Below are 17,457 nucleotides of genomic sequence, written 5' to 3' on the forward strand. Positions count from 1 at the left end.
TTCCCCCCGTTTTGTTGTAGACCAATAAAAGGTGATAATTTCCCCTTAGCATTTGTGAATTACTGCTTTAGAGGATTGTCTTATATGCTGCGTCAGTGTTGATAAACAGATTTGATTGGTTGGCAACTGAATATTTTGAAAGTTATAGAATATTCATATTGAACACTTCAGAAGTCTGCTATGCAGAGAAATATGTGGTTTTCTTTCTTGAGTGTCAAATCTGATTCTAAAATTTATAGAGAAATTTTGAAGACTAGTAGAGTTCCTGATAATCTAAACATTAAAAAAGGGGGGATGTGTAGTATAGTTTGTCAGTCGTAAGTTTATTTATTTATTTTTTTAGACGGAGTCTTACTCTGTTGCCCAGGCTGGAGTGCAGTGGTGTGATCTCAGCTCACTGCAACCTCCGCCTCTTGGTTTCAATCGATTCTTCTGCCGGAGCTTCCCCAGTAGCTGGGATTACAGGCACATGCCACCAAGCCCGGCTAATTTTTTTTTGTATTTTTAGTAAAGACAGGGTTTCACCATGTTGGCCGGGCTGGTCCCAAACTCCCGACCTCAGGTGATCCTTCCGACTCAGCCTCCCAAAGTGCTGGGATTACAGGTGTGAGCCACCACTCCTGGCCTCAGTTTTTAATATCTTTCTATTACCTTTATATTTCTAATAAGTTTTTAATATTTTTCTATTCAGTTGATTTTAAGATAGCTTTTGGGCTGGGCATGGTGGCTCATGCCTGTAATCCCAGCACTTTGAGAGGCTAAGGCAGGCGGATCACCTGAGGTTAGGAGTTTGAGACCAGCGTGGTCAACATGGTGAAATCGCATCTCTACTAAAAATACAAAAATTAGCTGGGTGTGGTGGCGGGCGCCTGTAATCCCAGCTACTCAGGAGGCTGAGGCCAGAGAATCACTTGAACCTGGGAGGCAGAGGTTGCAGTGAGCTGAGATTGCGCCATTGCGCTCTAGCCTGGGCAACAAGAGCGAAACGCCATCTCAAAAAAATAAATAAAATAAAGTAAAATAAAATAGTTTAAAAAATATTTTTGTCTTTGAGACAGATAATTGAATCCTTCACATTGTTCAAGTTTATTTTTCTAAATACAGGTCAAGCATTCCCAGTCTGAAATGCTCCAAAATTAGAAACTTTTTGAGTGCCAATATGATGCTCAAGGGAATTACTTACTCACTGAAGCATTTTGGATTTTGGATTTTAAGATCTGTGATGTTCAGCCAGTAACTATAATTCAGAGATTCAAAAATCTGAAAAAGTCTGAAATCTGAAACAGTTCTGGTCTCAAGCCTTTTGGATATGGGATACTCAACTCGTACTATAATTGGTGATTTCAAAAAGATTAGAAGTTTGGTTCAAATAAAGTAAAAAGCTATATGTGTGTAATGAGAACTTGAGCTATCTTGAAAGTTTAACAAGTTGGGAAAGTTTAAATTATGGATATTTTATTGTCATTAAAATTAATATTAAAATTCACAGCACAGAAAATAAGGTGAAAAATGCATATCAAATGGTGTTTAGTTGTGCAGATGATGTCAATAAGGACCCAAAGTAAACACAGAAAAACGAAATCTGGATTTTTCAAGGTAGGAGTTGGAGTCTGCTCAATGTTAGGTACTAGGAATATACAGATAAATAAGAAATGGTCATCTAAGAATCTAAAAATCTAATAGTGGGAAAGAAATATGTTTAAAAAAATCTCCACAAAATGAAAACCCATTACAGTATATTTTGCTATTACAGCTAAAAAAAACCCCCAGGTAACAAAGGAACTAATTCTGTGAGAAATAAAGCATTCATTTAGGCTGCAGTTGTCACTGGTTTTGGAAAAAGACAAGTTGGATGTTAAAATAAGAAAAAGAATTGTGATTGTGAAACTGAATAGGATATACATGGTTCCTGGTAAAGTTAATATTGGCTGAATGCAGTGGTTTACCCCTGTAATCCCAGCACATTCAAAGGCCAAGGTTGGGAGGATTGCTTGAGCCCAGGAGTTCAAGGCTGCAGATAGTACCATTATACTCTAGCCTGGACAGCAGAGAGAAGTAAGACCCTGTCTTAAAAAAAAAATTGATTATAATTTATAAAAAACTTTGAAATTTTGTTACTTTTCTTGAGTTAAAATGTCATAGACCCTGTGAAAATAAATAACTAACTGTGTTTGGAATTTTGTGTAAAGACAGCAATCAACTGTTAAAATCAACTATTTCCTCTGAAGTACTTAACATTTTACCCATGCCCCCCAACCCCCTTTATTTCTTTCTGAGACAGAGTCTTGTTGTGCTGCCCAGACTGGAGTGTGGTGGCATCATGGGTCACTGCAGCCTCAACCTTTCAGGCTCTGGAAATCCTCCTACCTCAGCTTCCTGAGTAGTTTGAGACCACAGGCATGCACCACCACGCCCAGCTAATTTTTTAAATTATTTATAAAGATGAGGTCTTTCTGTATTGCCGAGGCTGATCTTGACCTCCTGGGCTTGAGCTCTTCCCCACACCTTAGTCCCCCAAAGTGCTGGGATTACAGGCGTGAGCCACCATGCCCAGCTTACCCCAATTTTAAAAACATTTATTTATTTATTTATTTACCTTTTTTTTAGAAATAGGGTCTTGCTCTGTCGCCCAGGGTGGAGTGTAGTGGCATGATTCTAGCTCGCTGCAGCCTTGAACCACTGGGCTTAAGTGGTCACCCCACCACAGCCTCCCAAATAACTAGACTGTACAGGCACATGCCACCATGCCCAGCTAATGTTGAATTTTTTTGTAGTCTTGCTGTGTTGCCTAGGATGGTCTCAAACTCTTGGCCTGGAGCAATCCTCTCACCTTGGCCTACCAGAGTGCTGGGATTACAGACCTGAGGCATTGTATTTGGACCCCTAATTTTTTTTTTTTTTGCATGGGGGTTTCTTGTTGGGAGACCAGAGAACTTGCTAGAGAAAAATCTTAAAAGAGCTGTACCACTGCAGCCTCCAAGTTTGAACTCACCAACTCAGTATATACTTTTGGCTTTTACAAGACCATTATTAAGTAAAGTACACTCTCTTTTCTACCTTGCTTTTGGTCTGTTCTGCTTCTTGAAGAAGCATAGTAAAAATATTTTGTAACTGCTAAGTTCGTTCGTTGTACTGGATGTGTGAAAAAGTAAGAGTAGCAGGTAACATCCTGGATTCTAGAGACTGATTCTTAGGTTGAAGATAACTGTCCAGTCTTAATATAAATTCACATAAATCTTTATCTTTCAGAAAATACTTTCCTACTAACTGTATAAAATTGTTAAAACAGTATAATTCTAAATTTGAGATTTGCTCATTTAATTCTGTGGCATTATGTAGAATAATGGGTTTGATGGCTAGAAAAGTAAGTCAGTGTCTATTAGAGTCCTTGTATATTGTCTAGAGCAGGGGTCCCCAAACCCCGGGTCATGGTGGCACTAAATTATCATAGGAGAACCAACGGTATTGTAAATTGCGCATGCGAAGGATCTGAGTTGCGCATTCTTTATGAGAATCTAATGCCTGATAATCTGAAGTGGAACAGTTTAATCCTAAAGTCACCACCTCCACCCACCCCCGCCATTCGTGGAAAAATTGTCTTCTGTGGAACCGGTCCCTAGTGTCAAAAAGCTTGGGGACTGCTGGTCTAGAGGCTTTCTCCCCCTTGTATTTGACCTGATTCATGTTGTATTAGTTGTGACATTGTCTATTTCAACATACAGATATTCATCCAAAGAAATACTTAAGTTTCATTTGGGTACTTTAAGCTTTCATTTTTTCTTTAAGTGACTATTTGATTTCTATTATGCATCAGGCACTGTTTAGCCCTTGGAACTTCTCAAGTGTACCAGGTACCTTGTATTCTAATCGAGAAGACACATAAATATGGCCAGTATTGGGAAGATGTAGCTTTTTATTTTTTCTGGATTTGAGTTTTTAGCTTAAAACTTAAAATTTTTTTCCTGTGAATACTCTTAAAGACAAAATCAGGAAAATTATACAGAGTTGCTAAAATTTTAGGTTGAATAAAGACTGTCTTTATTCTGACTAGAGTTAATATTAAGAAGTTGAAAATATTGATATTAGGCATGTTACCTATATGAACAATTTAAGATGGGAACATGAACTTGGGATGTTTGCAGTTTGGAAACTACTCTGACCAAAACTAAACTGAATGAATATAAATTCTGACAGACTGATCTTCACCATTACTGTAACCTATTTGATAGTGAACATTTTTTAATGTAGCTGGGCGTGTGGGCATGTGACTGTAGTCCCAGCCTCTTGGGAGGCTGAGGCAGGGGAAGATACCTTGAGGCCAAGAGTTCCAGCTGCAGTGAGCTATGATCACGCCTATGAATAGCCACTGTACTTTAGCCTGGATAACATAGTAAGACCTCATCTCAAATTTAAAAGAGAAAACATATTATGATGGAAAATTTCAAATACAACATACATAAAAGTAGACTGTGTAATGTAGTGAATCTTCATGTACTTATTTCTGGCTTCAACAGTTAATCAATGTGGTTAATCTTGCTTCATCCATAACCTACTCCTGACTTGATTATTTTAGTGCTGTGGTTTTTTGTTTTTTTTTTTTTAGACAAGGTCTTGCTCTGTCATCCAGCCTTGAGTACAGTGGCACAATCTTGGCTCACTGCAGTCTTGACCTCCTGGGCTCAAGCAGTCCTCCTGTCTCAGCCTCATGAGTAGCTGGGAGCACAGATGTGTGCCACCATACCTGGCTGATTTTTAAATTTTTTGTAGAGATGAGGGCTCCCCATGTTGCCCAGGCTGGTCTCAAACTCCTGGGCTCAAGCAGTCCTCCAGCCTCAGCCTCTCAAAGTGCTGGGATTACAGATGTGAGCCATTACACCTGGCCTTAGTTTTTATTTTTGTTTTCTCTTTTATTGCACCTCAAAATTCAGCTTAATGACATGATTGTTTTAGAATAAGTCCCAAATATAGTAGCATTTCATCTGTAAAAACTCATGTATCTTTAAAGATAAGAATTAAACATACATACACAAAATCATACATACACACAGAACTGTTATCACAGTCCCCCCCCAAATTTGTAACAGTTTACTATTGCTTGTGAAATATCCAGTTAGTTTTCATATTTCCCAATTGTATCATAAATGCCCTTTTGTACCTGGTTTATTTGACGCTATATCCAAACAGGGTTATACATTACGTTTAGTTGATATCTTTCTTAAGTCTTTATAGAAATATCCTTTACTTCTTTTTTTTTCTCCCTTGGCGTTTATTTGTTGAAGAAATAGATCATTTGTCCTAAAGAATTTTCTCACATTCTAGACTTGGCAGATTGATCTTCTGGTGTCATTTAACACATTCCTCTATCCCCTGTATTCCCTGTAAATATGAAGTTAGAGCTAGGTATTTGATAAAATTCAATTTTTTTCTTTTTTTGGCAAGGACATTTTATAGATGGCGTTATGTACTTCCTACACAGTACATTATAATGCTCATGATGTCTGGTTGTCTCCTTTCTTTATTATAAATATTGATTAGTGTGTAAAGGTGTTTTCATCCTGATCCATTCATTTTAAAACTTGCTTGATGGTTTCAACAGCCATTTTTGATCATTGCCTGGATTTACTGTCGTATGTGAAACTCTAAATCTATAGTTTCTTCTACATTTATTGCTAGCATTCCATATAGTTGACTGTAACAACCATTTGGTTAACCTGAAATGCAGTTTTTACAGAAGAGATATGATATATGTGTATTTTCTTTCATTTATCAATTTTAAGAATGAGTTGATTCCCTAGTTTTTTCCAAAGGGAACTCCTGTTTTTTTTTAAGTATCATTATGAACTCATGAATTTTTAACATTTGATATGTTTCACTCCATTATAGTCTTTTTTGATGTTCAGATTATCTCATCTTTAATCAATAGGAGCCTCTTCATGTTGGCTTCTGATAGTTTTTTTTTTTTTTTTAATTTTTGACATGCCAGTTTTTGATAACTCTCTTGCTTCTGGAAGGACAAGGTATACTAAGGTGTACCAGGCTCATCTTATAAATTTTCTGCCCTGACCTAGAATTAGCCCTTTGTCTAAAGAACTCTGTTGCTTTAGAAGTAGTATTTAGAGACTCAGTAGGAATTGTTTAAGAAAGTCAGGCTACATTTGGATTAATTGCCATCTTTTTGAGGTATTTGTTTTTTATTTTGAGGCAGAGGCTTTCTCTGTTACCCAGGCTGGAGTGCAGTGGTGCAGTCTCGGCTCATTGCAACCTCTGCCTCCTGGGTTCAAGTGATTCTTGTGCCTCAGCCTCCAGAGTAGCTGAGATTACAGACATGCACCACTACGCCTGGCTAATTTTTGTAATTTTAGTAGAGACGGGGTTTCACCCTATTGCCCAGCCTGGTCTGAAATTCCTGAGCTCTAGGGGTCCACCCGCCTTGGCCTCCCAAAGTGCTGTAATCACAGGTGTGAGCCATCGTGCTCGGCCTTTCTAAAGTATTTGAATTGTATGTTCTTTGTCAGTAGTTTTAAAAACAGACATTGGGCAAAGTAGCCTTTTGGTTTCCAGTTTACTTTGAGACAGCTATTATTAATTAGATATACTTAATTAGATATTATACTTAGTACATCAAGTGATGTATCATACATTTAAAGTAGTCATATGGACTAAGATTGTACTTCCCATTTTTCTATATATGTATGTATTTCTATTTTTTAATTAAATTTTTTTCTTTTAAAGACATCATCTCACCCTGTCACCTAAGCTGGAGTACAGTGGCACAATCATGGCTCACTGCAGCTTTGACCTTCTGGCTCAAGTGATCCTCCTGCCCTAGCCTTCCAAATAGCTAGGACTACAGCTGTGCGCCACCATGCATGGCTAATTTTTAAAATATTTAGTAGAGACAGAGTCTCGGTATGTTACTCAGGCTGGTCTCAAACTCCTGAGCTCAAGTAATCCTCACACCTTGGCCTCCCAAATTGTTGGGTTTATGGATGTGAGCTACTGCACCTGGCCCCATTTTTCTCTTTAACATACTACTACATTCTGCTGATAGGTCACTGTTCACAAGTAATTCCCTGCCATTGATTGTGTGCTTACAACTATTTGTTCCCCTCATTGAGACTATGTTAAATTGGGCTGGGCACGGTGGCTCACGCCTGTAATTCCAGAAGTTTGGGAGGCCGAGGCGGGTGGATCACCTGAGGTCAGGAGTTTGAGACCAGCCTGGGCAACATGGTGAAACCCCGTCCCTACTAAAAATGCAAAAAATTAGCTGGGCGTGGTGGTGGGCACCAGAAATCCCAGCTACTAGGGAGGCTGAGGCAGGAGAATTGCTTGAACCTGGGAGGCAGAGGTCGCTGTGAGCCCAGATCACGCTACTGCAGCTCCAGCCTGGGCGACAGAGTAAGACTCTCAAAAAAAAAAAAAAAAAAGAAAAAGTAAGAAAAAAAGAAAATATGTTATATTGTTTTTGCAGTGTAATAATTAGCGGATTCTTTTTAAATGTACTTTTTTTTCCCCATCAACTTTTATTTTAAGTTCCAGGGTACATATGTAGGATGTACAGGTTTTTTACATAGGTAAATGTGTGCCATGGTGGTTTGCTGCACAGATCAACCTACCACCTAGGTATTAAGCCCAACATCCATTAGAAATGTAAATTTTAAAAGGGTTAATGCTAAGTGCACAGTTATACAGTATGATTTGTTACTTCCTCTTTTGCTTCTTATATACGAAGAAAAGGGTAGTGAAGTTTAGCATCTCTATATTCCCTTTAGGGACTTACTGTGAAACCAAGTGGTTGCTTTGTAGCCTGTCCTATTAAGGTGCATTTAAAATCTTTAGGAATTTTACAGCTTTTAAGGACATTTCACCAGGTATAAAAAAAATTCAAGGCTGGGCGCTGGGTCCGGTGGCACTTTGGGAGGCCGAGATGGGCAGATCATGAGGTCAGGGGATTGAGACCATCCTGGCTAACACGGTGAAACCCCGTCTCTACTAAAAATACAAAAAAATTAGCCAGGCATGGTGGTGGGCGCCTGTAGTCCCAGCTACTCGGGAGGCTGAGGCAGGAGAATGGCGTGAACCCGGGAGGCAGAGCTTGCAGTGAGCGCCACTGCACTCCAGCCTGGGTGACAGAGCAAGACTCCGATTCAAAAAAAAAAAAAAAAAAAAAAAAAAAATCCACTTTATTTTGTCTTGTGTCACATAGTAGATGTCTGATGTTGGACATATATAATAACTAAATCTTATAAATATGTCTCAAATGGGGTTGTCGGTGAAAAAGATACTGTTAAATGGACACCCAAAGGGATTTTGCTCCTTGATACCTTATCTTTTTCTAATCCTGTCCTTCAGATTTTGGCTTCATTGTGTGTGCATTCTTGCATTAGCCTATATATAAATCCTAAATGTGTTGTCTTTCAAAAAGTGCTTCTTAATATCCAGGATGATTTCATGTGTCCAGTGCTGTGCTGGTCTGTTTATCTGTTTTTTTTTTGTCGGTTTTTTTTTTTCTTTTGGAGACAGAGTCTTACTCTGTCGCCTAGGTTGGAGTGCAGTGGCACGATCTTGGCTCACTGCAACCTCCACCTCCCGGGTTCAAGCAGTTCTCCTGCCTCAGCCTCCCTAGTAGTTGGGATTACAGGTGCCCACCACGACGCCCAGCTAATTTTTGTATTTTTAGTAGAGACGGGGTTTCACCATCTTGGCCAGGCTGGTCTTGTACTCCTGACCTCGTGATCCACCCACCTCGGCCTCCCAAAGTGCTGGGATTACAGGCGTGAGCCACGTGAGCCACTGTGCCTGGCCTGTCCTTTTCCCTTTCTCAATTTTTGTTATCCGTGTGCTCACAGAGATAACAAATTTTCACTATCTTTAATTTTTTTCTTTGGAGCATTTCTTATTCTTTGCGAAGGTATGCATGTAGTGGTTTGTTTGTTCTTAATGTCTTTGTCTTTTTTTCTGCTCTCAGATATGGGAGCATATTTGGTGCAAACCTGAAATTATGTGGGTTGGTTGGAGAGGGGTTGTTTTCTTTTTAATGGATATGACAGTTTTCATACCTGCATATCTCATTGGATAGAAAAATTCTGTATAATTAATAGCTCAGGGCTCCTTTGCCTAATAACCTGATATGGTTCACTGTTCAGCTTTAGATAAAATTAGCACGTAGTTTTCTCCACTTAAGATCATAAAAGATGGAGATTATATATACTACCTAATTCTTATTCTTTTCTTTATACCTCAATGGATCCTAACCAGTTGCACGTCTGTTCTTTCTTGAGTTAGAAAGAATCCCAGGAACATCTTTCTGTACTTCTATTCCTGTTGGTTTAATTTCTCTGTTTTTGGCTCAAAGTCTCAGGAAACACATCATCACCTAAGAGAAGCTTGTGACTCTCATTCCCAGCTGCCCTCCTATTCTTTCCTCTGTAGGACAGCCCATGTACTCTCGTGAACATGGTGCTGCTGCATCTGAGCGACTTCAGTTGGGGACACCGCCTCCTCTGTTGGCAGCTCGTTTGGTGCCACCTCGAAACCTCATGGGATCCTCCATTGGGTACCATACCTCAGTCTCCAGCCCTACCCCTCTGGTTCCAGGTAAGCTTTGCTACAGATGGCCATCCACCTCACTGATCTTTTTTACCTTAAGCTGGCCAGTCTAAGCGGTGACCTGGCATCCTGATCTGCTGTTACAAAGTCCCATTAAAGCTCATAGGTAGTTTTATTTTCTGTTCCTTTGCTTCTTTGGTTTGTCTCTAGTGGCTGCTAGATGATTAGGCCTCCTGTGTATCTGTCATCTCTGGTGTCCTCTATATTTACGTTCAGTGCCTCGGTAACAAAGTGATGCTAGTTCCTTGAGCTAGTTTCTAATCAGGTAGATAGAAAGATAATATCTACTTGAATGTTTTCTAATTAGTTATACACTGTAATAAACTAGGTTAATTTTTCCTTAAAACAAAACAAAAATAAACATCTGGTTTCTTGCCGATCATATCCTTTTTCCCCTTTTGCCCCTTGTATGTGTGCATAATGTAGCAATTCTTAAAAACTCTTTTCTCCTATTGACATACATATTTTGAAGGATCTGTGGAATGCTTTGTGGGTGTTTCATGAGGTGTTTTTAACCCTTTCTCACTTTGCCTTTGGATCTTATTCTCATAATTAACTAAAGGGCTTTTAAGTTAATTGGTGTTCTGTGTATTCCCAGGATTTATGGCACAAGGTCATTTGATTATGTAACTTCTTTAAAACTTTCTGCAGTCTTAACTGTAGGAGATTTTCTGTCAGTAGTGCCAAGTGGTAACTGAAAACTTTTTAATTATAATTTGCTAATCCTTTTTTAAAAAGATAAAGCAGTATGCATTTTGTATGTTATATTGCATGTAATTTTTAGAGTTGGCATAAGCAGGGAAGCTGTTACTTTACATATCATTTTCAAACTGTATCATCCTTAAACACATTGAAATTTAATAAGCAACTATGTTAGATTTACTTTTAAGCTAGACATATCATTACAGTGTGTTTCCATCAGGAGGGAATGCTCATGATTAAATACTGTCTTTAGTTGTCTTAAAGAGACAAAAAAATTATAAAGAGAGGAGTTAGAACAAAAGCTAAAATAATTAAGTATGAAGCCCCCAAAATACTCTTTGGCAGATAACTATAATCATAGTCCTGTAACCATTGAGGCAAAATTATTTGTTTTTATTTATTTATTTTTTTATTTTTGAGACAGAGTCTCTCTCTGCTGCCTAGGCTGGAGTGCCTGGAGTGCAATGGCGTGATCTTGGCTCACTGCAACCTCCACCTCCAGGGTCCAAGCGATTCTCCTGCCTCAGCCTCCTGAGTAGCTGGGATTACAGGCGTGCATCACCAAGCCCGGCTAATTTTTGTATTTTTAGTGGAGACGGGGTTTCACCATGTTGGTCAGGCTGGTCTCGAACTCCTGACCTCGTGATCTGCCCACCTTGGCCTCCCAAAGTGCTGGAATTACAGGCGTGAGCCACTGCGCCCAGCCCAATTATTTGGTTTTATTGATCATCATCAGGAAACTTTGAGACTGAATGCAAGCCTTAGGAATGAAATAAAAAATCTCTAATAGGAATGTCATTGTGATAATAATTTATTAAAATTTCTGTGCCATCGTTCTCTGAGGAGGACAGTACAGATGCCCCAAATGATTAATTTTCAACATCATTTAACATTTTATTAGAGGGAGACAGTTCTTAATCTAGTGATGCCTTTTTTTGTGTAATTCCATGAGCTGTTTTCAAAACCTGAAAAAAGGGGAAAAATGGGGGTGGGAGGAAGAGAAGGAATGCCAACCAGCAGTTCTAGTTCTTATATTAGATATCTCAGAATCACCTGTGCTTTAATGGCATTTTATTATTATTGCCTCATTGTAGCTTGTGGATGTTTTGTGCAAGAAGGAAATTAGCTTGTGAATATGAAGTTAGGAGGAGCACAATATTCATGGGAGAGGTTTAGTCTAAGAGTATTGGGGGTGAGACGTTTTCTGGATTGAGGACTTCTGAATCCTAGTTGTGCTGCTTATTGGCCGTTGACTCAAATGCCTGTAGTGGCCAGGAAGATCCCCTAAATGAGGATAATTTGCTGATCTTATATTCTGAATCACTTCTATACTGTAAATCATAGAAGTGACTGACGTGTATGTGCGCGTGTGCGCTTTTTTATTTGAAATATGGTTTATGTGTGAAACCAGCTGTTGTCACTCTAGTTTGAAGAAGTGTACATAACCAAATGAATACATTTTCTTTTCACCTCAATTAAAAAGGTACCTAGAAATTGGAGATATGATGGATAACAGAGGAAACTCAATCCTTCACATATGGTGTTTGTGTATGTGAAAATTTGTATTAACAAATGTGCATCGGGCTGGGCACAGTGACTCACACCTGTAATGCCAACAGTTTGGGAGACTGAGGTGGGCAGATGGCTGAAGCCCAGGAGTTCAAGACCAGCCTGGGCGAGATAGTGAGACCCCATCTCCGTTTTTTTAAAATTAGAAAAAAAATGTGCATTGACATTTGGATTAGGTAATTAATATATACAGTAGAAATGAGTAGGTGAGTGAATCTGAAAATATCAGTATTTAAGAATGGATGCATATATCTATATTCTGTAATAGGAGCATTTTTTTTTTTTCAGTTTCAAAAGGTGTGTCTAGATACTGTAACACAAAGAGAAATACAGTCATCCCTTCACCTCAGGTTCCACATCTGCAGATTCAACCAACTACAGATCGAAAATATTCAGGAAAAAAATAAAAATAAAAAAAAAGCCAGTACAATAATTAAAAGGCATGCAAGTTTTAAAAACAATATCCATAACAGCTACTTACGTAGCATTTATATTATATATTATAATTAACCTAGAGATGTTTTAGAGTATACAAGAGGATTTACCTAGGTTATATGCAAATACCACCACCCTATTTTATATAAAAGTCTTGAACATTTGTGCATTTTTATATCTGCGGGAGGGTCCTGGAACCAGTCCCTCACAGATACTGAGAGGTGACTGTAGGTTGATGTATTTGTTGGAGAATATATGTTTTTTAAGCAGTTGTTTATTTTATAACAATGAGAGATGGTTTAACCTCTCTCTGATTTGTTGTGTGTTTTGTTGCTTTGTTTTCCCTCAGATACATATGAACCAGATGGTTACAACCCAGAAGCTCCTAGTATTACTAGTTCTGGTAGATCTCAGTACAGACAGTTCTTTTCAAGAACTCAGACGCAGCGTCCCAATCTGATTGGCCTAACATCTGGAGATATGGATGCAAATCCAAGAGGTGAGAATACCTTGAACTTTTTCTGATGCTAAGTGTTATGCAATAGTTGGATATAGTTATTACATTTGCATTTCTGGCCTAGCTTGAGGAAATTAAGGTCCAAATTACTATATATCATCTCTTTGGAGGGTGCTATGTATTAATCTCAGATGTTTTTAAATAACTTTATCTCCAAATTTTATTTTAAAGCTATAGTTAGGCTATATTTGTTTTTAAATACAAATCATACTAATATTATTTAACTGCTTCTTTTGGTAGGACTTTAGGCTGTTTTAGTTTTGTTGCTAGGCACTGTGTTAGATATTGTGTATAGAAAGATGAAATTACTGATCCCCTGCCCTCAAAGAACTGATCATTGAAGGACCTGCTTTGTATCCTAAGAGCTATGCATCACACTAATTATATTGAGAATCTAAAATGTTACAATACAATTATTTGATAATTTTTAACACTTATAATTACATCTTTAAGTTAGGACCTTTACAAAACTTAGGAATAAACCTTAAAAATGAAACAAAACCAAGATTAAATGCAAGCATTTACCTTTAATATGGCTGATAACCTCCTACCTACTCCCCCACTAAAAAGGTTGGTTAATGATGGTTAGTTTGATGAGATTCCAGTTTTTTTTTAACTATTATGAATTTCCAATATATAATTTCAACATGAGTGACTGGCCATGGACTGCACAGACACAATAGTTTTTTGATTAATTTAATCATCTGGCAAACATTTTCCTTTTCTTCCTTTCTTTTCCTTTTTTTCTTCTTCTTCTTTTTTTTTTTTGAAATGGAGTCTGGCTCTGTTGCACAGGTTGGAGTGCAGTGGCGCGATCCTGACTCACTGCAACCTCTGCCTCCCAGGTTCAAGGGATTCTCCTACCTCTGTCTCCTGAGTAGCTGAGATTATAAGCATGTGCCACCATGCCTGGCTAATTTTTGTATTTTTAGTATAGACGGGGTTTCACCATGTTGGCCAGGCTGGTCTTGAACTCCTGACCTGAGGTTATCCGCCTACCTTGGCCTCTCAAAGTGCTGGTATTACAGGTGTGAGCCACCATGCCCAGCCTAGCATTTTCCTGTTCTTCCTTTCTATCCTAGCTTTATTAATTCTTTTTTCCTGCTGTTAATAACACTATTACCACTATAAGAATAACAGGTTTTGTTTGAAGACTACACCAAATGCCTTCTCATATATATATTTTATATATATATTATTTATATATATTTTATATATATTATTTTTATATATTTTATATATATTTTTATATAATTTATATATATTTTATATATATTATTTGTATATATATTTTTTGAGACAGGGTCTCCTTCTGTCACCTATGCTGGAGTGCAGTGGCACGATCTCGGCTCACTGCAACCTCCGCCTCCTGGGTTCAAGCGATTCTCCCACCTCAGCCTCCTGAGTAGCTGGGATTACAGGTGTGCACCACCACAACCCTGCTAATTTTTGTATTTTTAGTAGAGACGAGGTTTCACCATATTGGTCAGGCTGGTCTTGACTCCTGACCTCAGGTGATCCAGATCCCACCTCGGCCTCCCAAAGTGCTGGTGTTACAGGCATGAGCCACTGCACCCAGCCTCATATATATGTTATTGTCTCTCATATTTCTATTTTTATTCTCCTTTTACAAGTAAAAACACTGAGGCTTAGAGAGGTTTAAAGAACTTGCCCAAAGTCACACAGCTGTTAAGTGGCAGAACTAGAATTCAGAGGAGAAGTCATGTGGTGTATACAACAAGATTTCTTTGTTGTCTTGGGTAAGTCACTTAACCTTTAGTGACTTCCTTCCTTTAATATGACACACTTCATTAAATTAAAAAAAATTAATTAAAAAAAAGCATTAGGCAATGTTAGCTGGTAATGATAAAAACTATTTAAGGAGAACATAATGGCATCTCAAACTCTAGAATGCTTTATGCCATCGCAGTTGCTATCTTCTTCATTAGCCTTCTGAAAACACAAGTCCCGCAAGAGCAAGGATCATGTCTATTTAATTCACCAGTGTATACCCAAGGTCTGCCATAGTTGCTGAGCTGTAAAATAGCTAAACGTTAAGTGAATGAATCTTTACATCATAATTTCCCTGACAAAGATGAAATCAAATGTACCAACTCCTAACCATATACCTACCCCAGCATTCAGCTCTGGGTTATTCTTTGCTTGGTGGAGTTGCTAAAGTTAAGAGAAATACTCAAGATTTAATAGGCATAGTTTTGTGTTGTTAATTTCTGTTTTGTTCAGTACACGTCTTCCTACCCACAGGTTATTTATTGTAAGGACAGATTCTTAGAGTATTTCTGCCAATTTATAGTATTGGCTTTGGATTTTCTTCCCAACTTTAAACCTGTGGAAAATCAAAAGAAACACAGTGAACATCTGAATGCCTTCATTTAGATTTACCAGTAATATTTTACTACCTTTGGGCATGAATGCTCTCTTGTGTACTCTCTCTTCTCTTTCTTCTCTCCACTCACATTTTTTTGTTGAATCTCTTGAAATTAAGTGGTAGACATTGTGAAACTTTAAGTCCTTTACCTTATATCTAAGAATAAGACAGTCCTATATAAGCACAGTATTATTGCCACACATAAAACCATAATTCCATAATAATATGTAATCCTTATGATTTGGTGAACTTCTTGTTGAATCATACCAGGAGGCAAATAATGTCCATTAATGGTGCTAAGTTTGATTGCTTGTATAAGGTGATCATTGTTGGAGCTCTCCATTGTTTTTGTTTTTGTTTTTTTTTTTTTTGGTTTCTTTATGAGACTGAGTTTCACTCTTGTTGCCCAGGCTGGAGTGCAATGGCACAATCTCGGCTCACCACAACCTCCATCTCCTGGGTTCAAGCGATTCTCCTGCCTCAGCCTCCCGAGTAGCTGGGATTACAGGCATGCACCACCATGTCTGGCTAATTTTTTTGTATTTTTAGTAGAGATGGGGTTTCCCTATGTTGGTCAGGCTGGTCTCGAACTCCCGACCTCAGGTGATCCGCCCGCCTCGGCCTCCCAAAGTGCTGGAATTACAGGCGTGAGCCACCGTGCCTGGCCCAGAGCTCTCCATTGTAAATGTAATTTTTGGAGTGGTACTTTGGCACCATAAATATCTTGTTTTCCAGCAACCTTTCACCAATATTTTTTTCATCTATTGATCATCCATGCTTGAGTCAATTATTACATCGAGGTTAACTTTGAGTTTTGAAACATGGATTTCTATTTTTTATAGAAAAAGGCATTTGTAACTTTTTCTTCTGTTAGGCATTTCTAAAAGAGAAATGATAGTAGTTGAGCTATTCATAGTAGTTTTTAGCTTTTAGACTAAATATATTAATCATTGAGACTCCTGAAAAACTCAGTAATTTCAATTTTTGTTTCCAACAGCTGCTAATATTGTGATCCAGACTGAACCACCAGTTCCTGTTTCGATTAATAGCAACATAACCAGAGTAGTTCTTGAACCAGATAGTCGAAAAAGAGCTATGAGTGGTTTGGAAGGGCCACTCACAAAGAAACCTTGGCTGGGAAAGTAAGATAATTTGCTAATTAGTAGCATCTAATTGTTATTGTCGTTTGCATTGGTAAATTCATAAAAATAAGATTTGTCATTAATTAATGATTTTCAAACTAGGTTTCTTGAAGTTAGGGTTTCAGGAGACATCTTTAGAATGTTGTAAAAATTAAAAAGTTAACAATATTTATAATAGTTTTTTTTTTAAAGACGTAGTCACCCAGGCTGGAGTGCAATGGTATAATCTCAGCTCACCTCAACCTCTGCCTCCTGGGTTGAAGTGATTCTCTTGTCCCAGCCTCCTGAGTAGTTGAGATTACAGGTGCCAGCCACCATGCCCACCTAATTTTTTTGTATTTTTAGTGGAGATGGGGTTTCACCTTGTTAGTCAGGCTGGTCTCAAACTCCTGACCTCAGGTGATCCACCCACCTTGGCCTCCCAAGGTGCTGGGATTACAGGTGTGAGCTACCACATCCAGCCCATAATAGGTATTTCTAATTCGTACCTACCTATTTCTACGCCTAACCCAATATTAGAAATTACTGAGACACTAGCAATGGATAGAAAAGAAGAAAAAAATGAAATCAATGGTGGAAAAAAAAGCTTAGTACCCTTGCAGAAGTTGAAAATATGCCATTAAAGATGATGTTCTAGCTGGGCACAGTGGCTCACGCCTGTAATCCCAGCTCTTTGGGAGGCCAAGGCGGGTGGATCACTTGAGGTCAGGAGTTCGAGACCAGCCTGACCAAAATGGAGAAACCCAAAATACAAAATTAGCCAGGTGTGGTGGCACGTGCCTGTAATCCCAGCAACTTGGGAGGCTGAGGCAGGAGAATCACTGGAACCTGGGAGGTGGAGGTTGCAGTGAGTTGAGATTGCACCATTGCACTCCAGTCTGGGCAAAAAGAACAAAACTCTGTCTCAAAAAAAAAAAAAAAAAAAAAAGGTGGTGTTCTAGCCTTCATTTAATGATGTTAGAGTCTTTGATAATTGTGGTAGATCTTTGTGGTAGATCTTTATGGTAGATCTATTTAGCATATGATTTTAAGTGTTAGTTGGGCCTTTTCTTTTTGTAATCTATTGCTGTTCACCTTTTCTATTCTCATGT

General features: G+C 38.4%; 1 protein-coding gene across 4 annotated transcripts in view; it reads left to right on the forward strand.

Annotated features, from left to right (window-relative positions):
• RBM27 (RNA binding motif protein 27) overlaps positions 1-17,457 on the forward strand; it is an 85,372-nt gene that overhangs the window by 38,690 nt on the left and 29,225 nt on the right. For 2 of the 4 annotated variants that reach the window (XM_004042756.4, XM_019028374.3), the window contains exons 9-11: positions 9,436-9,600; positions 12,668-12,817; positions 16,222-16,366. In XM_004042756.4, coding sequence (XP_004042804.1) covers positions 9,436-9,600; positions 12,668-12,817; positions 16,222-16,366 — 460 coding nt within the window. The remainder of the gene's footprint in view (positions 1-9,435; positions 9,601-12,667; positions 12,818-16,221; positions 16,367-17,457) is intronic. The other 2 variants (XM_019028376.3, XM_019028375.3) reach the window with 1 other exon arrangement.

Source organism: Gorilla gorilla, chromosome 4, assembly GCF_029281585.2.
Source record: "Gorilla gorilla gorilla isolate KB3781 chromosome 4, NHGRI_mGorGor1-v2.1_pri, whole genome shotgun sequence".
In the NCBI taxonomy this organism is placed as follows: Eukaryota; Metazoa; Chordata; class Mammalia; order Primates; family Hominidae; genus Gorilla; species Gorilla gorilla.